Source organism: Amblyraja radiata, chromosome 2, assembly GCF_010909765.2.
Source record: "Amblyraja radiata isolate CabotCenter1 chromosome 2, sAmbRad1.1.pri, whole genome shotgun sequence".
Lineage (NCBI taxonomy): Eukaryota > Metazoa > Chordata > Chondrichthyes > Rajiformes > Rajidae > Amblyraja > Amblyraja radiata.
This window is the reverse complement of record NC_045957.1, coordinates 123,297,269-123,322,499: the sequence shown is the minus strand read 5'-3', so window position 1 is coordinate 123,322,499 and position 25,231 is coordinate 123,297,269. Positions and strand designations below refer to the sequence as shown.

Below are 25,231 nucleotides of genomic sequence, written 5' to 3'. Positions count from 1 at the left end.
ACAAAAGGTGCAGGAGCAGGCCATTCGGCCCTTTGAGCCAGCACCGCCATTCAATGTGATCATGACTGATCATCCCCAATCAGTACCCCGTTCCTGCCTTCTTCCCATATCCCCTGACTCCGCTATCTTTAAGAGCCCTATCTAGCTCTCTCTTGAATGTATCCAGAGAACCGGCCTCCACCGCCCTCTGAGGCAGAGAATTCCACAGACAATAGCTCGATTGTAATCATGTATAGTCTCTCGAAGATAGACACAGAAAGCTGGAGAAACTCAGCGGGACAGGCAGCATCTTTGTTGTTTAGTTAAATTTTTGGTTATTAGGTTGTGTTATGTGTGGGGGGGGGCTGAAACATGGTTTTCTGTCTCTCCCTTCGGGGGAATGCGACTCTTTCTGTCGTATCCCCCCTTCTCTGCCTCCATCTGCGCTGAGGCCTAATGGCGGAGCTGGCGGCCTCCAACCTGCGACCGACCTCGAGGCTCCGGAGGCAGAGCCACCCAGGACTCACCAACGCGAGGTTGGCCGTCTTCGAGCTGTGGCGGCGTTCGGGCACTCCAGTGGCAGCGGCACGACTCGGGGCTGAGACGGCGCTCCGGTGAGGGCGGCCCAGCGCGGGGCTGAGACGACGCTCCGGTGGCAGCGGCACGACTCGGGGCTGGGACGGCGCTCCGGTGAGGGCGGCCCGGCGCGGGGCTGAGGCGGTGCTCCGGTAGCTGAGGCGGCGTTCTGGCGGCGGCGACCTGAATCCGGGGCTCGGCCGCGGGCCAGTGGACGACATCGTCGGGAACTCGCAGGTCACAGGCTGGTGCTTTTTCCGGAGCTCCCGCGGCAACAGTTGCGTCCGCTGGACTGGAGGGCGGCAGCTTCGACCACCCCCGGGCCGCGGAGCTTGAACCGGCCCGTTCGCGGAGCTCGGTTGAGCCGCGGGACTGACTTACCATCGCCCGGTGGGGTAACAACATATCGCCTCAGCGCAGAGGGAGAATGAGGAGGGAAGAGACAGTAACCCTAAGATTTTTGCCTCCATCACAGTGAGGAGGTGCCTGGTGAACTCACTGTGGTGGATGTTAATTTGTGTTTATTGTGTGTTTTGTTGTTTATTATTATATGTATGGCTGCAGGCAACGGCATTTCATTCAGACCGAAAGGTCTGAATGACAAATAAAGGATCTAAGTCTAAGAGAAGGAGAGAAGGGTGGCGTTTTGTGTAGAGACCCTTCTTCTTCAGTGTATAGTCTTTCCACCGACTGGTTAGCACGCGACAAAAGCTTTTCATTGTACCTCGGTACGGGTGACAACAAACTGATCACTAAGGTAGTATGTGTGGGAAGAAACTGCAGATGCTGATTCACGTCGAAGATAACACACACAAAATGCTGGAGTAACTTCAGGCGGGACAGGTAGTGTGACAGCATTTAAAAGACAATCGGATAGGTACGTGGCTAGGACGAGCTTGGATGGGCTATCTTGGTCTGCATTGGTCAAATCAGGCCAAAGGATCCTCTTCCGTGCAGTGTGACTGACTCCAAAGCTCACCGCTAAAAGCAAGTTCTAATCTGGCAACTGGACTTCAAATTCCCAAATTAATAATAATCTAGTAATTAAACATATTTTTATTTTGTGGTATCAAGATTAACTGTAAGAAAGCAGTCTGTTTGGAGAATGCCAATAACGTCCACACATTTTTTTTACAAATACATAAACCGTAAAAAATGCCATGGCTGCATATTTTCTTCACCCTAAAGGAAAGAGTTTATTTCAAGTTCATTTATTGCTTAATTTTCTTTGTTTTCACCTTTGTTTTAACAACTGTTTTTCTCTTGTGTAAAATTTGCCGCTTTGTCTCTGGAGGTGTGGCCCCGACCGAGAGAGTTGCCTCCATTTTAATTTTATTTTCTTTAAAACATTTATTCGTAGCTGCATCTTCTGCAAAAGAACAAATGCGGGAAAATAGTTAAAAAACTGAAGAGAACAATGAGAGTCGTACTGCACGGAAACAGGCCCTTCGGCCCAACATGCCCATGCCGATTAAGATGCCCCATCTACACTAGTCCCACCTGCTTGCATTTGGCCCATATCCTATCCTATCCAAGTACCTGCCTAACTGTATTTCAAATGTTGTGATAGTCCTTGCTTTATTTTGCAGCTCGTTCTATACACCCACCACCCTGTGTGAAACAGTTGCCCCTCAGATTCCTATCAAATCTTTCCCCCTTCACCTTAAACTATGTCCTCTGGTTCTTGATCCACCTACTCTGGGTAAAAGATTCTGTGCATTCACCCTAGCCCCCTCATGATCTTATACACTTCTATAAGATCACCCCTCATCCTCCTGCGTTCCAAGGAATAAGGTCCTAGCATGCCCAACCTCTCCTTATAGCTCAGGCCCTCGAGTCAATAAGACTCTATAAGATCACCCCTCATCCTTCTAAATTCCAGAGTGTACAAGCCCAGCTGCTCCATTCTCTCAGCATATGACAGTCCCGTATCCCAGGAATCAACCCTTGTAAACCTACGCTGCACTCCCTCAATAGCAAGAATGTCCTTCCTCAAATTAGGAAGATACTTGGAGAGTGGAAATGTGTCTCTATACCTTGTCCGTGTGCGCCTTGATCTGCCACTCCTTGTGTGACACTTGACAGCCACACAGCTAGACAGGTGAGCCGAGCTTTGGTGTCGACTTCACTTAGCAGTTCTGGACATTTCTGAATCTAAAACAAAAATAGATATAAATTGTAGCCATCATCCACAGACGTGCACTAGAGACCTTTAAGCCAATAATTACGTTAGTGTTCAAACAAACAAAACAAAGAACCGTTGATGCTGGTTAATAGACAAAAGGATATCGAGTGCTGGAGTAACTCAGCGGGTCAGGCAGCATCTCTTGAGAACATGGATAGGCGACGTTTCACAGAGTGCTGGAGTAACTCAGCGGGTCAGGCAGCATCTGTGGAGAACATGGATAGGCGACGTTTCACAGAGTGCTGGAGTAACTCAGCGGGTCAGGCAGCATCTCTGGAGAACATGGATAGGTGATTATTCTGGTCGAGACCCTTCTTTGCTCTGCAGTAGGGTCCCAACCTGAAATGTCACCTATCCATGTTCACCAGAGATGCTGCCTGACTCGCTGAGTTACTCCAGCATTTAGTGTCCTTCCGTTAATGTCTTCTGTTAAAAATAACTCCCGTGATGCCATTTTATTTCCCCAGACATAGAAACATAGAAAATAGGTGCAGGAGAAGGCCATTCGGCTCTTCGAGCCAGCACCGCCATTCATTGTGATCATGGTTGATTGTCCCCAATCAATAACCCGTGCCTGCCTTCACCCCATATCCCTTGATTCCATTAGCCCCTAGACTTGAGAGAAAAAAGATGAACTTTACACCCAAAACACTAACTGCTCAACTGATGAATTTTCTCAGCTTTTTATTTGCAAATGTCTTTATTTGCAAGAGTTCACTTTTGGTCTTAAACACATTTCACAATTCTGTTTCTATTCACAAGTCTCTTTCGAACAACATACTAAAGTACTGGAGGTGCACAGAGGGTCAGGCAGTATCTGAGGAGGGAACGGACAGATGATGTTTCAGATCGGAACATAATTTCAATCTTTTAGCCTCAGAATAAAAGGACGCACCTTTAGAATCGAGACGAGGAGGAATCTATTTACCCAGAGAGTGGTGAATCTGTAGAATTCATTGCCACAGACAGCTGTGGAGGTCATCATCGGGTATTTATGAAGTGGAGATTGACAAGTTCTTGATTGGTAAATGTGTCAGGGGTTGTGGGGAGAAGGCAGGAGAATGGGGTTGAGAGGGAAAAATAGATCAGCCACGATTGAATGACGGGCAAGACTCGATGGGCCGAATGGCCTAATTCTACTCCTATGGTCTTATCCGTTTCCATTTCAGATACAAGGAACTGCAGATTCTGGTTTATAATATGGTTTTTAGTCTTTACTGTTGACTTTAGAGATACAGCATGGAAAAAGGCCCTTCTGCCCACTGCATCCGCACCGACTAGCCATCACCCCGTATACAAGCACTATCCTGCACACCATAGAATCATAGAAACATAGGTGCAGGAGTAGGCCATTCGGCCCTTCGCGCCTGCACCGCCATTCAATATGATCATGGCTGATCATCCAACTCAGTATCCTGTACCTGCCTTCTCTCCATACCCCCTGATACCTTTAGCCACAAGGGCCACATCTAACTCCCTCTTAAATATAGCCAATGAACTGGCCTCAACTACCTTCTGTGGCAGAGAATTCCAGAGATTTTTCCACTCTCTGTGTGAAAAATGTTTTTCTCGTCTCGGTCCTAAAAGATTTCCCCCTTATCCTTAAACTGTAACCCCTTGTTCTGGACATCCCCAACATCGGGAACAATCTTCCTGCATCTAGCCTGTCCAACCCCTTAAGAATTTTGTAAATTCTGTAATTTTGTAAATTTTGTAAATATTCCAGGGAATATTTAAAATTTACAGAGGCTAATTAACCTCTGTAGATTGGTTATTGCATGTAAACCAATCATAGTAGAGTAACATCACTAACCCCACCTTACTGCATGCTTTATACTAACACCCACTTCCTACACTAGGTAGTCCTGGAAGCGGTGATGATGAACTAGCAACTAACAACCTGCTGTACTGCTATATTATGTGTAACAATTAAACATGACTTTAAACACCAGGCTGTGTAACATACTTATTTACAACCTCCAAACCTGGACTTGTTTGGAGTGTGGGAGGAAACCGGAGAAAACCCACGCGGTCACAGGGAGAATGTACAAATTCCATACAGCCAGCGCCCATAGTCAGGATCGAATATGGGTTTCTAGCGCTGCAAGGCAGCAACTCCACTGCTGCGCGCGCCACTGTGCCGCCCTGTAGAGATGTTTCCACTGAGCTCCAGTTGTGTTGCGTTAGTGAGCTCTACGTTCCGATCCAGCCGGACAGACACAGAAAATAGCCGTGCGCTTCGTCATTAAGGGCCTGTCCCACTTTCATGACCTAATTCACAACCTTTTTTACTCGTGGACATTTTACATCAGGCTAGAAAAAACGCCTCGACCTACTTGATGCCACGAGTACCTAAGACTAGCATCACGGCCTGCCACGACCTACCTACGACCTCGTGACGACCATGCTGCGAGTATGAGTCAAGGGCAAACTCGGCAGAGGTCGTGAAAGTGGGACAGGCCCTTTACTCTGCCTTGAAGCGAGACACCGATACAGAGAACTCTGACGGGGCGCCATTACATCTCGACGTGCCTTCCACTCCCCATCTCATTCCAGGTCGCACGTTATCATTCATGAAATGAAATGCATGCTTACCTCCTCGACATTCAGCTTCCACAGTTTAATGTAGCCATCGCTGGAAGCAGTGGCAAGAACGTTATTCTCTCCCACTCGGAAGAAGTGCAAGGCTTTCACTCTGAAGCAAATTTAAAAGTTGAAGTTAGATGATTATAAAGTCATAGCGACATCCAGCGCGGAAACAGGCCCTTCGGCCCATCTCGCCACGCCAACCAACATGTCCCATCTACACTAGTCCCACCTGCCTGCATTTGGCCCATATCCCGCTAAACCTGTCCTATCCATGCACTTGTCTTAAGTGTTACTTAAACGTTGCAATAGTCCCCTGCCCCAACTAACTCCTCCTGCAGCTCGTTCCATTCACCCCCCACCCTTTGTATGAAAACGTTGCCCCTCAGATTTATATTAAATCTTTCCCACCCACCATAAACTTATGTCCTCTGGTTCTTGATTCCCCTGTTCTGGGTAAAAGAGTCTGTCTATTTCCCGATCTATTTATCCCATGATCTTATACACTTTTATAGACAATAGACAATAGGTGCAGGAGTAGGCCATTTGGAGATTCAATGTGATCATGGCTGATCATCCCCAATCAGTACCTCGTTCCTGCCTTCTCCCCATATCCCCTGACTCCACTATTTTTAAGAGCCCTATCTGGCTCTCTCTTGAAAGCATCCAGAGAACCTGCCTCCACCGCCCTCTGAGGCAGAGAATTCCACAGACTCACCACTCTCTGTGAGAAAAAGTGTTTCCTCGTCTCCGTTCTAAATGGCTTACTCCTTATTCTTAAACTGTGGCCCCTGGTTCTGGACTCCCCCAACATCGGGAACATGCTTCCTGCCTCTAGCATGTCCAAAACCTTAACAATCTTATATGTTTCAATAAGATATCCTCTTATCCTTCTAAATTCCAGAGTATATATGGGAGATGCCAGAGAGTAATGGTGGATGGTTGTTTGTCAGGTTGGAGGCCAGTGACTAGTGGGGTGCCACAGGGATCTGTGTTGGGTCCACTGTTGTTTGTCATGTACATCAATGATCTGGATGATGGTGTGGTAAATTGGATTAGTAAGTATGCAGATGATACTAAGATAGGTGGGGTTGTGGATAATGAAGTAGATTTTTAAAGTCTACAGAGAGATTTATGCCAGTTGGAAGAGTGGGCTGAAAGATGGCAGATGGAGTTTAATGCTGATAAGTGTGAGGTGCTACATCTTGGCAAGGCAAATCAAAATAGGACGTACATGGTAAATGGTAGGGGATTGAAGAATGCAGGTGAACAGAGGGATCTGGGAATAACTGTGCACAGTTCCCTGAAAGTGGAATCTCATGTAGATAGGGTGGTAAAGAAAGCTTTTGGTGTGCTGGCCTTTATAAATCAGAGCATTGAGTATAGAAAGGAGGAGAGAGGTCTGAAGAAGGGTTTCGGCCCGAAACGTCGCCTATTTCCTTCGCTCCATAGATGCTGCTGCACCCGCTGAGTTTCCCCAGCAATTTTGTGTACCATTGAGTATAGAAGTTGGGATGTAATGTTAAAATTGTACAAGGCATTGGTAAGGCCAATTCTGGAGTATGGTGTACAATTTTGGTCGCCTAATTATAGGAAGGATGTCAACAAAATAGAGAGAGTACAGAGGAGATTTACTAGAATGTTGCCTGGGTTTCAGCAACTAAGTTACAGAGAAGGGTTGAACAAGTTAGGGCTTTATTCTTTGGAGCGCAGAAGGTTAAGGGGGGACTTGATAGAGGTCTTTAAAGTGATGAGAGGGATAGACAGAGTTGACGTGGATAAGCTTTTCCCACTGAGAGTAGGGAAGATTCAAACAAGGGGACATGACTTGAGAATTAAGGGACTGAAGTTTAGGGGTAACATGAGGGGGAACTTCTTTACTCAGAGAGTGGTGGCTGTGTGGAATGAGCTTCCAGTGAAGGTGGTGGAGGCAGGTTCGTTTTTATCATTTAAAAATAAATTGGATAGTTATATGGACAGGAAAGGAATGGAGGGTTATGGTCTGAGCGCAGTTATATGGGACATGGGGAGAATACGTGTTCGGCACGGACTAGAAGGGTCGAGATGGCCTGTTTCCGTGCTGTAATTGTTATATGGTTATATGGTTATACAAGCCCAGCCACTCCATTCTCTCAGCCCCGCCGTCCCGGGAATTAACCTTGTAAACCTACGCTGCACTCCCTCAATAGCAAGAATCAGGTTCAGAGGTATATGAGCCAAATGCGGGCAGGTGGGACTAGTGTGCATGGCACATGTTGGTCGGTACGGGCCAGTTGGGCCAAAAGGCTTGTTGCCACGCTGTATCGCTCTGTGAAAGTAGCAAGGTGGAAAATGCATTGGATTGAAGAGATGAACATTCCGCTGCGCAGATGTGATAAGACGTCCTTTGCAATGTTCGTGGCGCAAAGGCTATACCTCCCCCATCCACCAGTGTTATCAAACTCATCACACACCCAAAAGGCAGCACCCTCCCTCAACACAGACTGATCACGCTCCAGAACTGACAGCATATCTTCGATAACAAGATTCAAGAGTGTTATTGTCATGTCCCTAAACAAAACAATTGAATTCTTACTTGCAAACAGCATCATTTATTTAAAAAAAAAAAAAATAATAATAGTGAATAGATATAGATAATACCCCCGTCTAGTCTGAAGAAGGGTCTGGACCCGAAACGTCACCCATTCCTTCTCTCCAGAGATGCTGCCTGTCCCGCTGAGTGAAGGGCCTGTCCCACTTTCACGACCTAATTCACGACCTCGGCCAGTTTGCCCTTGACTCATACTCGCAGCATGGTCGTCACAAGGTCGTAGGAGATCGTAGGTAGGTCGTAGCAGGCCACGATGCTAGTCGTAGGTACTTGTGACATCAAGTAGGTCGGGGCGTTTTTTCTACATGATGAAAAATGTCCACGAGTAAAAATGGTCGTGAATTAGGTCGTGAAAAGTGGGACAGGCCCTTGACTCCAGCTTTTTGTGTCTATCTTCGGTTTAAACCAGCATCTGTAGTTCCTTCCTACATTCCCAAGTCTATGTAGTTCAGAGCTTATTTAGAGGTTGTAGTGTTTAATAGCCAGATGGCTGTAGGGAAGGAGCCGTTCCTGAACCTGGACGTTACAGTTTTCAGGCTCGTGTACCTTCTTCCCGATGGCAGGGGGTGAAATGAGAGCGTGGTCAGGGTGGCGTGGGTTACTCTGATGATGCTGCCTGCCTCACAGCGCAAGAGACACGGGTTCGATACTGACCACGAGTGCTGTCTCTGTGGAGTTTGTACGTTCTCCCTGAGACAGCGTGGGGGGCTTTCGCCGGGTGCTCCGGTTTCATCGCACATCCCAAAGACGTGCAGGTCTGTAGGTTAATTGGCTTTGGTAAAAATTGTAAATTGTCCCTAGTGTGTAAGATAGTGCTAGTGTACGGGGTGATCGCTGGTCGGCGTGGACTCGCTGGGCCGAAGAACCTGTTTCCACGCTGTATCTCTAAACTAAACTAAAACCAAACTCTACCGCTGCACCTATATTGTAGGGAAGAAGCTGCTCCTGAACCTGAAGATCTGTTGGGTGTTCAGATACTATTTTCCTGCCTGACTCAGAAGATTATTATTATTATTCTGCTTCCTGGATAGGAGGTTAGACAGACTTTGGATTGTTTTCTCTGGAACGTCGAGGGTTGAAGGGAGATCTGAGAGAAGTATATAAAATGATCAGAGGCTTAGATAGTGTAGACAGACAGATCATTTTTTCCCTCAGGATGGAATTATCAGAGCTGCCAAGTTTTGTCAGAGCATTTCAGTATTCTAGTACCTGAAAATCAGTATTTTGCTAAGGAAATCAGTATTTTTACGCGGTGCCATTTTGCTGAAAAATATATACCCGTACCCATGTAAGAATACACGAATGTATAACTTTGCTACCAATTGACATGTCTTCTACGCACCTTATTTGACAGTGCATTCATTGCCATCTCCTTGTATACGGCTGTTTGAACGGCTGCTTCCTGCTTTTAGCACCAGATCATGGTGTAGAAGCCATTTTGGAAGCCTCCCTCTCCCTCCCTCCCTCGCTCCCTCTCTCCTTCCCCCCCACCCTCCCTCTCGTCACCTTCCCTTTTTTCTCCCTCCCTCTTATTCCCTTACTCCCTCTCTCCCTCCCTCTCTCCTTCTCCCCCTTTCCCTCCCCTCTCTTCACCCCTCCCTCTTTCCCCCGTGAGCCCACCCACCGTTCTGTAAAATCAGGGCCAATCCCAATGTAACTGCAATCCCACTGGTAACCTTTCACCACTAGGCTTATCCAGAATTCTACCACTGCCTGTAAAATAATCAAAGGCTCAACTTCCACTGAGAAAGAGAATTCCAAAGACCAATTGTTATACGAGAATTTTCCTGAACCGCCTGGCCCATAGTGCTATGCAAAAAGCCCATAGCGCCATGTTTAAAGCACATAGCGCTCCAGCCGGTAGCGCTATTTTTAGAACCCATAGCGCTGTAGCCGACAGCTCTTTGTTTAAATTCCCACGGGTTAAACTGACAGCGCTCTGTTTAAACCTGGAGCGGGACAGGCAGCGACTCTGGAGAGAAGGAATGGGTGACGTTTCTGGTCGAGGGACGTTTCTGGTCGAGACCCTTCTTCAGACTGAACTGAACTCCGTATATTAAAATCCGTATTTAACAAAAACAAAACCGTACATTCGTATTCTAATCGCATTTCCGTACAAAATACGGAAAGTCCGTACTACTTGGCAGCTCTGAATTATCCAACACTAGAGGCAGAGTTATAAGGTGAGAGGGACAATGTTTAATGGAGATGTGCGGGGCAAGTATTTTTTCTTACACAGGGTGGTGGGAGCCTGGAACTCGCTGCTGTGGATGGTGGTGGAGGCAGATACGATAGTGGCGTTTAACAGGCTTTTAGATTGTTACATTGACGTGCAGGGAGTTTTAGTTTGGTCTATTGTCACACGCACCAAGGTACAGTGAAAAGCTATCCAGTCTGTTGCCTGCTATTCAGTCAGCAGAAAGACCATACATGATTATAATCAAGCCATTTACAGTGTACAGATACATGATAAGGGAATAACGTTTAGTGCAAGGTAAAGCCAGTAAAGTCCGATCAAAGATAGACCATGGGTAACCATTGAGGTAGATAGTAGTTCAGCACCGCTCTCTGGTTGTGGTAGGATGGTTCAGTTGCCTGATAACAGCTGGGAAGAAACTGTCCCTGAATCTGGAGGTGTGCGTTTTCACACTTCTGTACCTCTTGCCCGATGGGAGAGGGGAGAAGAGGGAGTGGCCAGGGTGAGGCTGGTCCTTGATTATGCTGCTGGCCTTGCCGAGGCAGCGTGAGGTGTAGATGGAGTCAGTGGAAGGGAAGTTGGTTTATGTGATGGTCTGGGCTACGTCCACAATTCGCCGCAGAATAGAGGGATATTGATTGTGTTCAGGCAGAAGAGATCAGCTTAACTTGGCATCATGTTCGGCACAGACATTGTGGGCCGAAGGGCCCGTTGCTGTGCTGTTCTGCTCCATGTTCTATGATCCATGTCCCTCCATTCCCTGCATATCCATGTGCCTCCGTACATCAAGCACCGTACAGGAAAACACACGATGTACGTCGAATGTTTAAGTAATGCAGTCGCATCCCAGCCACTCCCTCTTCTCCCCCTCTCCCATCAGGCAAGAGGAACAGAAGCGAGAAAACGCACCCCTCCAGATACAGGGACAGTTTCTTCCCCGCTGTTATCAGGCAACTGAACCATCCTACCACAACCAGCGAGCAGTCCTAAACTACCATCTACCTCTTTGATGTCCCTCGGACTATCCTTGACTGGACTTTACCTTGCACTAAATGTTATTCCCTCATCATGCATGCACTGTAAATGGCTCGATTGGAATCATGTATTGTCTTTCCGCTGACTGGTTAGCACGCAACAAAAGTGTTTCACTGCACCTCACGGTACACGTGACAATAAACTAAACTGAGGAGTGGTCAAATTCCCATTGATTGACTGGAGGCCCCGTCTGTTTATAGAAAGATAAAAGTTCCTCAGTATTATTCCAAGAGTGAGGAGCTGTCTTGGTTCGAAGTACTGCAGGGAGTTGCCCTGGTGTTCTGGATAACGTTTAACCCTCAACAAACACAACCAAAGTTGAAGAATGAACAAACTATTATCTCATTTTCTTTGCATAAGAAGGAACTGCAGATGCTGGTTTAAACCGAAGATCGACACAAAAAGCTGGAGTAACTTAGTGAGACAGGCAGCATCTCTGGAGAGAAGGAATGGGTGACATTTCGGGTCAGTCTGAAGAAGGGTCTCGACCAGAAACGTCACCCATTCCTTCTCTCCAGTGATGCTGCCTGTCCCGCTGAGTTACTCCAGCTTTTTATGTCTGTCTATCTCATTTTTTCTTTCCATAGATACAATTTGAAGTATTGTTTCCCCTCATCTTTCCAAACGCCAGCGAGTACAGGCCCAGTGCCGTCAAACGCTCATCATATGTTAACCCACTCATTCCTGGGATCATTCTCGTAAACCTCCTCCGGACCCTCTCCAGAGCCAGCACATCCTTCTTCAGATATGGGGCCCAAAACTGCTCACAATACTCCAAATGCGGCCTGACCAACGCCTATTGGAGCATTACATCCCAGTTTTTATACTTTAGTCCTCTCTAAATAAATGCCAGCATTGCGTTTGCCTTCCTTACTACTGATTCGACTTGTAAATTAGCCATTTTGGGAATCCTGCACCAGCACTCCCAAGTCCCTTTGTACCTCCGATTTCTGGATTCTCTCCCCATTTAGAAAACAGTCTACGCCTTTATTCCTACTACTACAATGCATGACTCCACACTTTGCTACACTATATTCCATTTGCCACTTCTCTGCCCACTCTCCTAACCTGTCCAAGTCCTTCTGCAGGGTCCCTGCTTTCTCTACAGCTACCTGCCCCTCCACCTATCTTTGTATCATCTGCAAACTTGGCCACAAAGCCTTCAATCCCCTCGTCCAAATCATTAATATACAACGTGAAGAGTAGCGGCCCCAGCACCGAGCCCTGCGGAACTCCGCTAGTCACTGGCAGCCAAACAGACAAAGCCCCCTTTATTGCCACTCTTTGCCTTCTGCCATCCAGCCTTCTATCCACACTTCTTTCCATAAATACAAATGAACCTGCAGTCCTACAAAAACGTGTAGGAAAGAACTGCAGATGCTGGTTTAAACTGACGATAGACACAAAAAGCTGGAGTAACTCAGCGGGCCAGGCAGCATCTCTGGAGTTTGATTTTTTTAAACTCGGGAGAGCTCTTGGAATGAATTTGCACCGTGGGACAGGGCTATAAATCTGCTCCTATCAATTATGAACTTATGAGACCCTTTATTGGACGACAAAGAATTTCACTGTACCTGGTCTCGTGAGCCTCAAATTCACAGAGACAGTTCTGTGAGTCTGTGTCATAGAGTCTGACGTTCTCTTCATCTCCAGCAACGGCAATGATGGACTCCTGTGCACCAATGGAACAGACTTGATTTTAATAACAAAGTGAATACTGCAATTGCACACATAGTTCGTTTGCTCGTGAGTCAGACAATGTCGCTCGCTGTTGGCTTGTCGTTGTCCAACATGTGGATTCCCTCATCGCTTCCAGGGATCGCCACCAGGAGGCGTTTGTCACGATCCCCGTACACATAGTGAAAGGTCTAAATAGAGTGGATGTCGAGAGGATATTTCCACTAGTGGGAGAGTCTAGAACCAGAGGCCATTGCCTCAAAATAAAAGGATGTACCTTTAGGAAGGGGAAGAGGAGGAATTTCTTTAGTCAGAGGGTGGTGAATCTGTGGAATTCATTGGCACAGACGGCTGTGGAGGCCAAGTCAGTGGATATTTTTAAGGCAGAGATAGATAGATTCTTGATTAGTACAGGTGTCAGGGGTAATGGGGAGAATGCAGGAGAATGGGGATAGGGGGGGAGAGATAGATCAATAGACAAGACAATAGGTGCAGCAGTAGGCCATTCGGCCCTTCGAGCCAGCACACCGCCATTCATAGATACATAGAAAATAGGTGCAGGAGTAGGCCATTTGGCCCTTCGAGCCTGCACCGCCTTTCAATATGATCATGGCTGATCAACCATCTCAGAATCCTGTACCTGCCTTCTCTCCATACCCACTGATCCCTTTAGCCACAAGGGCCACATCTAACTCCCTCTTAAATATAGCCAAAGAACTGGCCTCAACTACTTTCTGTGGCAGAGAATTCCAGAGATTCACCACTCTCTGTGTAAATTCTCATCTCCATCCTAAAAGATTTCCCCCTTATCCTTAAACTGTGACCCCTTGTTCTGGACTTTCCTAACATCGGGAACAATCTTCCTGCATCTAGCCTGTCCAACCCCTTAAGAATTTTGTAAGTTTCTATAAGATCCCCCCTCAATCTTCTAAATTCTAGCGAGTACAAGCCGAGTCTATCCAGTCTTTCTTCATATGAAAGTCCTGACATCCCAGGAATCAGTCTGGTGAACCTTCTCTGTACTCCCTCTTCCAGATCTTGAAATTTAAAATACTAATAGATTTAATCAGCTATAATTTTTAGAGTTTCAGTATGACTTTTTATATTCTTGCGTTTTCAAAGCAGCAAGATGAAACAGGAAGTCGGGCCAATTTAAAAAAAAATCCGTATTTAACAAAGCCAAATCGTACATCCATATTCTTATCGCATTTCCGTACAAAATACGGGAAATCCGTACTACTTGGCAGCTCTGTCGCACGCAACAAAAAGCTTTTCACTGCACCTCGGTACGCGTGGCAAAAAAACAAAACTAAGATAAATACGAACACAGACGTACCATTATATATTGCACTGAAGAGATCCTTTGTTGACAGGTGATGACACCACTGATGGAGGCTGTTTGCAACGAGTAAATATCCAACTGGTTATTGGAAACCACGACGTAACTGTCTCCACTGGGGGACCAAAGGACAATGTGAGCGTCTGAAACAAAAACAACGGGTCTTTCAGAAAGGAGGCAAGGAGGAATTCCCTTAGTCGGAGGGGGGGGGTGAATCTGTGCCATTCATTGCCACAGACGGCTGCCGAGGCCAAACCAATGGATATTTTTAAAGCAGAGGTTCATGGGTTCTCGATTGGTGCGGGCGTCCGGGGGCAGGTGAATGGGGGTCGAGAGGGAGAGATAGATCAGCCACGATTGAATGGAGGAGTAGACTCGATGGGATGAATGCACCTATTTCTGCACCTATGTCTTCTGAGTGCACGAACAACACCATAGTAAAAATCTTAAGGGAAAGGAATAAACTAGACAACAATATAGTCAAATCACCTTCATTAGACAGTTTTAAGGGGGCATTAACAGCACGTTAATATGCACAACACATCCAAGTTGGCGATATGCAGAGTACTGCCCTGCCGACTACAACTTCAGAAGGTTCAGAAGAGCTCTTAAAGATAGCGGAGTCAGGGGGATATGGGGAGAAGGCAGGAACGGATACTGATTGGGGATGATCAGCCATGATCACATTGAATGGCGGTGCTGGCTCGAAGGGCCGAATGGCCTACTCCTGCACCTGTTGTCTATTGTCACTCTAAATATTGACATTTCTAACAAAAACAAATGTTATGAAATGTCCTTTTTATAAAATTCCACCGCTGTTGACTCTGAAATATATTTGGAAAACTGAACAACTTGAGTCAGACAGCAAGGAAACAGGCCCTTCGGCCCGACATGTCCATGATGATCAACATGTCCCATCTAAGCTAGTCCCACCTGCCCGCATATCCCTAAAAACCTTTCCGATCCACGTACCTGTCTAAGTGTCTTTTAAATGCTGTTATAGTACCTGCCTCAAATACTTCCTCAGGCAGCTTATTCCATGCACCCATCACCCACCGTGCGGAAAAGGATCCTATTAAAGCTTTCCCCTCTCAGCTCTAGTTCTTGATTCCGCTATCCTAGGAAAAAGACTTGCATTCCCCTCATGATCTTATACACACTTCTATCCATAAATACAAACAAAACTTGTAGTCCAAGAAAAATGTGTAGGAAATGCAGATGCTGGTTTAAACCAAAGGTAGACACAAAAAGCTGGAGGAGCTCAGCGGGACAGACAGCGCTCCAAGGAACCCTTCAGGTTCCTATTAAATCTGTCCCCCCTCACCTCAACCAAAATCCTCTGGTTCTCGATTCCCACTACTTTCGGCAAGATTCCTCTCTTGATTTTGTACACGTCTATTCGATCACCCCCCCTCATCCTCCAAGGAATAGAATCATTTAAGACTGAGGTGAGAAAAAACATTTTCACCCAGAGAGTTGTGAATTTATGGAATTCCCTGCCACAGAGGGCAGTGGAGGCCAAGTCACTGAATGGATTTAAGAGAGAGTTAGATAGAGCACTAGGGGCTAGTGGAATCAAGGGATATGGGGAAAAGGCAGGCACGGGTTATTGATAGGGGACGATCAGCCATGATCACAATGAATGGCCGTGCTGGCTCGAAGGGCCGAATGGCCTCCTACTGCACCTATTTTCTATGTTTCTATGTCCCAGCCTGCTCAACCTCTCCTTATATTGCTCAGGCCCTCGAGTCCTGGCAACATCCTCATAAATCTTCTCTGCGACTTTCCAGCTTAATATTATCCTTCCTATAGCAGGCTGGCCAAAACAAAAGAGGATACTGCAAATGTGGCCTCGCCATCATGCTGAACCACTGTAACAAAACATCCCGACCTGGGACACTCAATACCCTGACCGATGAAGGCCAATGGTACCGAAAGCCTTCTTGACACCCGTGTTATCTACCTGTGACGCCACTTTCAGAGAACTATGTCCCTGCACTCCTGGATCCCTCTGCTCTACGACACTCCCCGGAGCCCTGCTATTCACTGGGAAGGTTCTGCCCTGGTTTGACTTTGCAAGACGCAACACCTCACACTTGTCTGTGTTCAACTCCGCATTGGCCATTCCTCAGCTCACAAGCCATAGTCCTTTTGTCATATTTATCAATGAGTTAAGACAAATACGAAATTGGAAATTGCCCCCTAGTGCGTGGGATAGTGCTAGTGCATGGGATGATCGCTGGTCGGCGCGGACTCGGTGGGGCGAAGGGCCTGTTTCCGCGCTGTTTCGCTGCAGTCTACAGTAAAGACTAAAATCCAAATCGTTTTTTGTGTCCAACTGTCCAGGACTGATAGTACCGAGAGTGCTGGAGAAACTCAGTGCGTCAGGCGGCAGCATCTCTGGAGAGAAGACCCTCCACAGACCCGAAAGGTCACCCATTCCTTCTCTCCAGAGATGCTGCCTGACCCGCTGAGTTACTCCCGCATTTTGATTCTATCTTCGGTGTAAACCAGCACCTGCAGTTCCATCTTGTACACCACTGTCTACGGGGATATGTTTTCAGATGCCTTTGTTTCTCCACATCTCTCGGTATCCTTGATGAAAGATCTGTGTTTAGTTTTAGAGGTACAGCGCAGAAACAGGCCCTTCGTCCACACTGACACACTAACACCATCCTCTACCACAGAGGGACAATTTACAATTTTTACAGGAGCCAATCGACCTACGAGCCTGTACGTCTTTGGAGTGTGGGAGGAAACCGGAGAAAACGCACGCAGGTCACGGGGAGTACGTACAGACTCCGTACAGACAGCACCCGTAGTCAGGATCGAAACCGGGTCCCTGACGCTGTGAGGCAGCAGCTCTAGCCGCTGCGCCACCGTGCCACCCTTAAACTCTATTTGCTGTGCTAGGGTTGTTTCCCTTCCACAGAGACGATCGAGGAACATTTAACTGAGGCGTGTACAATTCTGAATGAGCTCGATTGCTTTCCCAGCCCCATCAATTTCACGACTGCCAAACTCATACTAAAAAACTACGGAGGAGGTTATATTTAATTCATGGTCCAGGGGTAAGTAGGAGGAGGTGTCCGAGAGTTGGTGCGTGGCCTCAGCTTTGTAGAGATCGACTTTAATTCATGGTCCAGGGTTTCGGCCCGAAAACGTTGCCTATTTTCTTCGCTCCATAGATGCTGCTGCACCCGCTGAGTTTCTCCAGCACTTTCCTCTACCTAAAAAACTACGGAATCAACTTACTCTGTTTTATAGATTTGATGAACGCAGATTTTCCATTAATTAGATTCCATGTTCTGAAGAAATAAAAAAAGCCAAATGAACAAAGTGAAATGCCGTACCGATTGCCACGGTGTCGTGCAAGAGTCGAGAGTGTTTTATCGTCATATTTGGCTGTTTTAGTTCTAGAGATACACAGCGCGGAAACAGGCCCTTCGGCCCACCGGGTCCGCGCCGACTAGCGATCCCAGAAAATTAACACACACACACACACACACCAGGGACAATTTTACACATACACCAAGCCCATTAACCTACAAACCTGCACGTCTTTGGAGTGTGGGAAGGAAACTGAAGGTCTTGGAGAAAAACCTACGCAGGTCACGGGGAGAACGTGCGTGCAAACTCCGTACAGACAGCACCAACCCATGAATTTCATTGTTCTATCTGGAACATCTGGGTGGTAACCGCCCAGTTATCCCAGATAGAACAATGAAATTCTTACTTGCAGCAGCACAACAGAATATGTAAACACAGTATTCTGTAAACAATATAATAAACGAGACAAAAAATAAATAAATAGGCTATGTAGTTTGTAGTCTATTATAACCATATAACAATTACAGCACGGAAACAGGCCATCTCGACCCCTCTAGTCCGTGCCGAACACATAATCTCCCCTAGTCCCATATACCTGCGCTCAGACCATAACCCTCCATTCCTTTCCCATCCATATAACTATCCAATTTATTTTTAAATGATAAAAACGAACCTGCCTCCACCACCTTCACTGGAAGCTCATTCCACACAGCTACCACTCTCTGAGTAAAGAAGTTCCCCCTCATGTTACCCCTAAACTTCAGTCCCTTAATTCTCAAGTCATGTCCCCTTGTTTGAATCTTCCCTACTCTCAGTGGGAAAAGCTTTTCCACGTCAACTCTGTCTATCCCTCTCATCATTTTAAAAACCTCTATCAAGTCCCCCCTTAACCTTCTGCGCTCCAAAGAATAAAGCCCTAACTTGTTCAACCTTTCTCTGTAACTTAGTTGCTGAAACCCAGGCAACATTCTAGTAAATCTCCTCTGTACTCTCTCTATTTTGTTGACATCCTTCCTATAATTAGGCGACCAAAATTGTACACCATACTCCAGAATTGGCCTCACCAATGCCTTGTACAATTTTAACATTACATCCCAACTTCTATACTCAATGCTCTGATTTATAAAGGCCAGCACACCAAAAGCTTTCTTTACCACCCTATCTACATGAGATTCCACTTTCATGGAACTGTGCACAGTTATTCCCAGATCCCTCTGTTCACCTACATTCTTCAATTCCCTACCATTTACCATGTACGTCCTATTTTGATTTGTCCTGCCAAGATGTAGCACCTCACACTTATCAGCATTAAACGCCATCTGCCATCTTTCAGCCCACTCTTCCAACTGGCATAAATCTCTCTGTAGACTTTGAAACTCTTCTTCATTACCCGCAACCCCACCTATCTTAGTATCATCTGCATACTTACTAATCCAATTTACCACACCATCGTCCAGATCATTGATGTACATGACAAACAACAGTGGACCCAACACAGATCCCTGTGGCACCCCACTCGTCACTGGCCTCCAACCTGACAAACAACCATCCACCATTACTCTCTGGCATCTCCCATTCAGCCACTGTTGAATCCATCTTGCTACTCCACCATTAATACCCAACCATTGAACCTTCTTAACCAACCTTCCATGAGGAACCTTGTCAAAGGCCTTACTGAAGTCCATATACACAACATCCACTGCTTTACCCTCATCAATTTCCCGAGTAACATCTTCAAAAAATTCAAGAAGATTAGTTAAACATGACCTTCCAGGCACAAATCCATGTTGACTGTTCCTAATCAGACCCTGTTTATCCAGATGCTTATATATATATATATATTTGGAGGTTGTAGTGTTTAATAGCCTGATGGCTGTGGGAAGAAGCTGTTCCTGAACCTGGACGTTACAGTTTTCAGGCTCCTGTACCTTCTTCCCGATGACAGGGGTGAGATGAGAGCGTGGCCAGGGTGGTGTGGGTCTCTGATGATGCTGGCTGCCTTTTTGAGGCAGCGACACCGGTTGATCCCTTCGATGGCAGGGAGGTCAGAGCCGGTGATGGACCGGGGCAGTGTTCACAAAGTGTGGGTTCAGCTTTTTCTAGCGAGCCTGCTCTGGTACATTTGATTGATTGAAAGACAAAGTGGGGAAACAGGCCCTTCGGCCCACCGGGTCCATGCCGATCGTCGATCGCACTCATTCTATGCTAGCCCACTTTCTCACCCACGAGGGGGCAATTTGCAGGAGCCCAATTAACCTACAAACCCGCACATCTTTGGCATGCGGAGCAACCCCACAGGGTCACAAGGAGAACGTGCAAACTCCACACAGACAAACCACTCCCTACACTCTCTACATTCCCGGGATGGCGGGACTGTCATATGCTGAGAGAATGAAGCAGCTGGGCTTGTACACTCTGGAGTTTAGAAGGATGAGAGGGAATCTTATTGAAACATATGAGATTGTTAAGGGTTTGGACACGCTAGAGGCAGGAAACATGTGGAACCCTTCTTCAGGCTAGATTAAACGCCAACTTCTCCACTTTGACATTTACAAAACTTAATCAAGATCCAATCTTTGAAGAAAGGTCCCGGCCCGAAATATCACCTATCCATGTTCTCCACAGATGCTGCCCGACCTGCTGAGTTACTCCAGCACCTAGTGAAACGTCACCTATCCATGTTCTCCAGAGATGCTGCCCGACCTGCTGAGTTACTCCAGCACCTAGTGAAACGTCACCTATCCATGTTCTCCAGAGATGCTGCCTGACCCGCTGAGTTACTTCAGCACTCAAGTGTCTTATTTAGATAGTCTTGGTGAGCTGTGTACAAAAATATATTTCACTGTACTTGGTACAGAACCTGTGGCCACAGTTTAGAACGGAGATGAGGAAAAACGTCTTCACCCAGAGAGTTGCGAGTCTGTGGAATTCTCTGCCTCAGAGGGCGGTGGAGGCTGCTTCTCTGGATGCTTTCAAGAGAGAGCTAGATAGGGCTTTTGAAGATAGCTACTCCGAATGGCCTACTCCTGCACCTATTGTCTATTGTCACACTAGGGAAAATTTTCAGAGGCCATTTAATCTTCAAAACCCACACATCTTTATCTTACACTGTGGACAACTTGATTATAATCACGTATAGCCTTTGACTGGATAGCACGCAACAAATAGATTTTCACTGCACCTCAATACACTTGTCAACAATAAACTAAACTTTCAGATACATTGAGTTACGAGATACACTTTAATAGTAAATGGTTTCTTTATTGTCACTTGTAATAGACAATAGGTGCAGGAGTAGGCCATTCGGCCCTTCAAGCCAGCACAACCATTCACTGTGATCACGGCTGATCATCCACAATCAGTACCCCGTTCCTGCCTTCTCCCCATATCCCCTGACTCCGCTATCTTTAAGACCCCTATCTAGTTCTCTCTTCAAAGTATCCAGAGAATCGGCCTCCACTGCCCTCTGAGGCAGAGAATTCCAAACTCACAACTCTCTGTGTGAAGACGTTTTTCCTCATCTACGTTCTAAACTGTGGCCGCAGGTTCTGTACCAATACAGTGAAATATATTTTTGTACAGACTATCTAAATAAGACATAGAGTGCTGGAGTAACTCAGCGGGTCAGGCAGCATCTCTGGAGAACATGGATAGATGACGTTTCACTGAGTGCTGGAGTAACTCAACAGGTCGGGCAGCATCTGTGGAGAACATGGATAGGTGATATTTCGGGCCGGGACCTTTCTTCAAAGATTGGATCTTGATTAAGTTTTGTAAATGTTAAAGTGGAGAAGTTGGCGTTTAATCTGGCCTGAAGAAGGGTTCCGAATGGAACCCTTTTTCCCCAGAGATGCTGCCTGACCCGCTGAGTTACTCCAGCACATTGTGTCTATCTTAAGTATAAACCAGCATCTGGAGTATTGCCAGCAGTATTGGGTCCAATATCTTGGGAAGGATGTGCTGGCAGTGGAGAGGGTCCAGAGGAGGTTTACAAGGATGATCCCAGGAATTTGTGGGTTAACATATGATGAACCTTTGTCGACACTGGGCCTGGCGTTTAGAAGGATGAGGGGGCACCTCATAACGAATAGTGAAATGCCTGGATAGAGTGGATGTGGAGAGGACGTTTCTACTAATGGGAGAGTCTAGGACCAGAGGGCACAGCCTCCGAATAAAAGGATGTACTTTTAGAAAGGAAATGAGAAGGAATTTCTTTATTTAGAGGGTTGAGAATCTGTTGAATTCATTGTCAGGGAAGGCGGTGGAGGCCAAGTCAGTGCATATTTCAAGGACAGTTTCTTGATTAGTACGGGTGTCAGGGGTTATGGGAAGAAGGCAGGAGAATGGGATTGAGAGGGAGAGATAGATCAGCCATGATTGATCGTCAAAGTGGACTCAATGGGCCGAATGGCCTAATTCTGCTCCTAGAATTTATGCCCTTTTCTGCAGGTTCTTGCGACACAATTGGCATTTTTGATCCTGCTTTATGTCGGAGGGAATCCACGTACCGTAATGTTCTGTCTGTTCCCACTGACAAGGCCAGCTTTCCCGATGGGTGCACGGACAACGACGACACATGGCCCCTGTTTAAACAAAGCATCATTTTAATATCACATCAAACACAACTTCACGCTTAGTTCAGAGACACAGCAGGGAAACAGGCCCTTCGGCCCAACGGGTCCACACTGACCATCCCTCACCCCTTCACGCCAGTTCTATGTTATCCCACTTTCTCATCCACTCCCTACACACTAGGGGGAGGGGGGCAATTTAAAGCGGGCCAATTAACCTATACGGCATGGTGGCGCTACAGCGGTTAGAGTTGCTTGCTGCCTCACAACCCCGTTCAATTCTAACTATGTGACAATAGACAATAGGTGCAGGAATAGGCCATTCGGCCCTTTGAGCCAGCAACGCCATTCAATGTGATCATGGCTGATCATCCACAATCAGTACCCCGTTCCTGCCTTCTCCCCATATCCCCTGACTCCGCTATTTTTAAGAGCCCTATCTAGCTCTCTCTTGAAAGCATCCAGAGAACCTGCCTCCACCGCCCTCTGAGGCAGAGAATTCCACAGACTCACCACTCTCTGTGAGAAAAAGTGTTTCCTCGTCTCCGTCCTAAATTATTCCTTATTCTCTTTATTCTTAACTCCTTATTTTAAACTGTGGCCCCTGGTTCTGGATTCTTAAACTGTGGCCCCTGGTTCTGGATTCTTTAACTGTGGCCCCTGGTTCTGGATTAAACTGTGGCCCCTGGTGTGGAGTTTGCACGTTCTCTCTGTGACCACATGGGTTTTCTCCGGGTGCTCCAGTTTCCCCCCACACTCCACAGACACACAAGTTTGTAGGTTGGTTCTCTTCTGTAAATTATATATATTGTGTAGGGTAGAATTAGTCTACAGGTTAGTCTGGTGGTGGGCCGAAGGGCCTGTTTCATAAGGTCACAAGGGATAGTAGAATTAGGCTATTCGGCCCATCAAGTCTACTCCGCCAATTCAATCATGGCTGATCTATCTCTCCCTCCTAACCCCATTCTCCTGCCTTATGCCCATACTGACCTATACTGATCAAGAATCTATCTATTTCTGTCTTAAAAACTATCTATTTCTGCCTTAAAAATATCCACTGACGGCCTCCATGGCCTTCTGTAGCAATGAATTCCACAGATTCCCCTCATCCCAGACTCTCCAACCAGTGGAAACATCCTCTCCACATCCACTCTATCCAGGCCTTTCACCATTCTGTAAGTTTCAATGAGGTCCCCCCTCATTCTTCTAAACTCCAGCGAGTACAGGCCCAGTGCTGTTAAACGCTCATCATAGGTTAACCTACTCCTTCATGGGATCATTCATGTAAACCTCCTCTGGACCCTCTCCAGAGCCAGCAACATCCTTCCTCTGATTCCATGCTGCATCTCTGAACAAAACTTCGCCAAATTACAAGCCCGTACTTCCTTGGGCTGCGAAAGGAAACTGGAGGACACCCATGTGATAACGTGCAAACTCCACACAGACAGTACCAGAGGTCGGCTTGAACTCTGGCACCGTGAGGCAGCGGCTCTACCAGCTGCGCCGTGCTGCCTTGCGCTGGTGCATAGCTACACGTGGTCATTAGGTACAGCAGGCAGTGAAGAAAGCGAATGGCATGTTGGCCTTCATAACAAGAGGAGTTGAGTATAGGAGCAAAGAGGTCCTTCTGCAGTTGTACAGGGCCCTAGTGAGACCACACCTGGCATATTGTGTGCAGTTTTGGTCTCCAAATTTGAGGAATGACATTCTTGCTATTGAGGGAGTGTAGCGTAGGTTCACCAGATTAATTCCCGGGATGGCGGGACTGTCATATGCTGAGAGAATGGAGCGGTTGGGCTTGTACACTCTGGAATTTAGAAGGATGAGAGGGTATCTTATTGAAACATATAAGATTATTAAGGGTTTGGACACGCTAGAGGCAGGAAACATGTTCCCGATGTTGGGGGAGTCCAGAACAGTTTTAGAATAAGGGGTTGGCCATTTAGAACGGAGACGAGGAAACACTTTTTCTCACAGAGAGTGGCGAGTCTGTGGAATTCTCAGAGGGCGGAGTCTTTCATGGGGCTGGATACTTTCAAGAGAGAGCTAGATAGGGCTCTTAAAGATAGCGGAGTCAGGGGATATGGGGAGAAGGCAGGAACGGGGTACTGATTGGGGATGATCAGCCATGATCATCACATTGAATGGTGGTGCTGGCTCGAAGGGCCGAATGGCCTACTCCTGCACCTATTGTCTATTAACCTACAGCCCAGCTTAGACATCCATTCCATTCAGCACTGCTATGTTGCTGCAGCGCCATCTACTGACTAGTACGTTGTTAAGTAAGGGTTCACATATTTGGGCGACACGGTGGCGCAGCGGTAGAGTTGCTCCCCGTGACTTGCGTGGGTTTTCTCCACGTGCTCCGGTTTCCTCCCACACTCCAAAGACGTGCAGTTTTGTAGGTTAATCGGCTTCGGTAAAGAATGTAAAGTGTGTCGGATAGTGCTAGTGTACGGGGCGCAGGCTCGGTGGGCCGAAGGGCCTGTTTCCGAAGCTAAACTAGTCTTCACAACCTCCACCATAGAAGAACATGAAAGAGAATAGATGGCAGCATCAATACCTCCACCAGACTTCCTATCACTAACTCCATCTACACTTCACGCTGCCTCGGGAAAGCAGCCGACATAATCAAAGACTTGTCCCTGTCCCACCCCGGTCATTCCTTCATCTCCCCGCTCCCGACCGGCAGAAGGTACAGAAGCTTGAAAGCGCGCACCACCAGACTCAGGAACAGCTTCTTCCCCTCTGTTATCAGGCTTCTGAACGGTCCTTCCATACGCTAGGGTACTGTCCGATTCACCTCTACCCCATTGCGGACATTGAACTTTGTCTCTGGAACTGATGCGCTACAATGCTGAGAACTACATTCTGCGCTCTGTATCTTCCCCTTTGCTCTACCTGTTGTACCTGAGTTTGCATTGATTGTATTCGTGTGATCTAACTGGATAGCATGCAAAAAAAAAAAAAAGCTTTTCACTTCACCTCGCTACATATGACAAATTATAAACCTAAACCTGCCACTGATGCAGAAAAACAAGAACAAAAACATAGTGGGGAAGTTGCTGAAGTCAATTATAAAAGATGAAATAGCGGCACATTTGGATAGCAGTAACAGGATCAGCATGGATTTACGATGGGGGAATCATGCTTGACTAATCTTCTG

The 25,231-nt window shown here is 46.8% G+C and overlaps 1 protein-coding gene across 2 annotated transcripts in view; it reads right to left on the bottom strand.

Moving 5' to 3' along the window:
- Window positions 1-1,593: 1,593 nt before the first annotated feature.
- The window catches only part of pak1ip1 (PAK1 interacting protein 1), a 34,781-nt gene continuing 11,143 nt past the window's right edge, over window positions 1,594-25,231 (bottom strand). For both annotated transcript variants that reach the window (XM_033014927.1, XM_033014920.1), the window contains exons 4-10: window positions 22,003-22,077; window positions 17,420-17,472; window positions 14,162-14,307; window positions 12,723-12,820; window positions 5,336-5,435; window positions 2,592-2,709; window positions 1,594-1,924 (exon numbers count right to left, since the gene is read on the bottom strand). In XM_033014927.1, coding sequence (XP_032870818.1) covers window positions 1,767-1,924; window positions 2,592-2,709; window positions 5,336-5,435; window positions 12,723-12,820; window positions 14,162-14,307; window positions 17,420-17,472; window positions 22,003-22,077 — 748 coding nt within the window. In that variant the 3' untranslated portion in view covers window positions 1,594-1,766. The remainder of the gene's footprint in view (window positions 1,925-2,591; window positions 2,710-5,335; window positions 5,436-12,722; window positions 12,821-14,161; window positions 14,308-17,419; window positions 17,473-22,002; window positions 22,078-25,231) is intronic.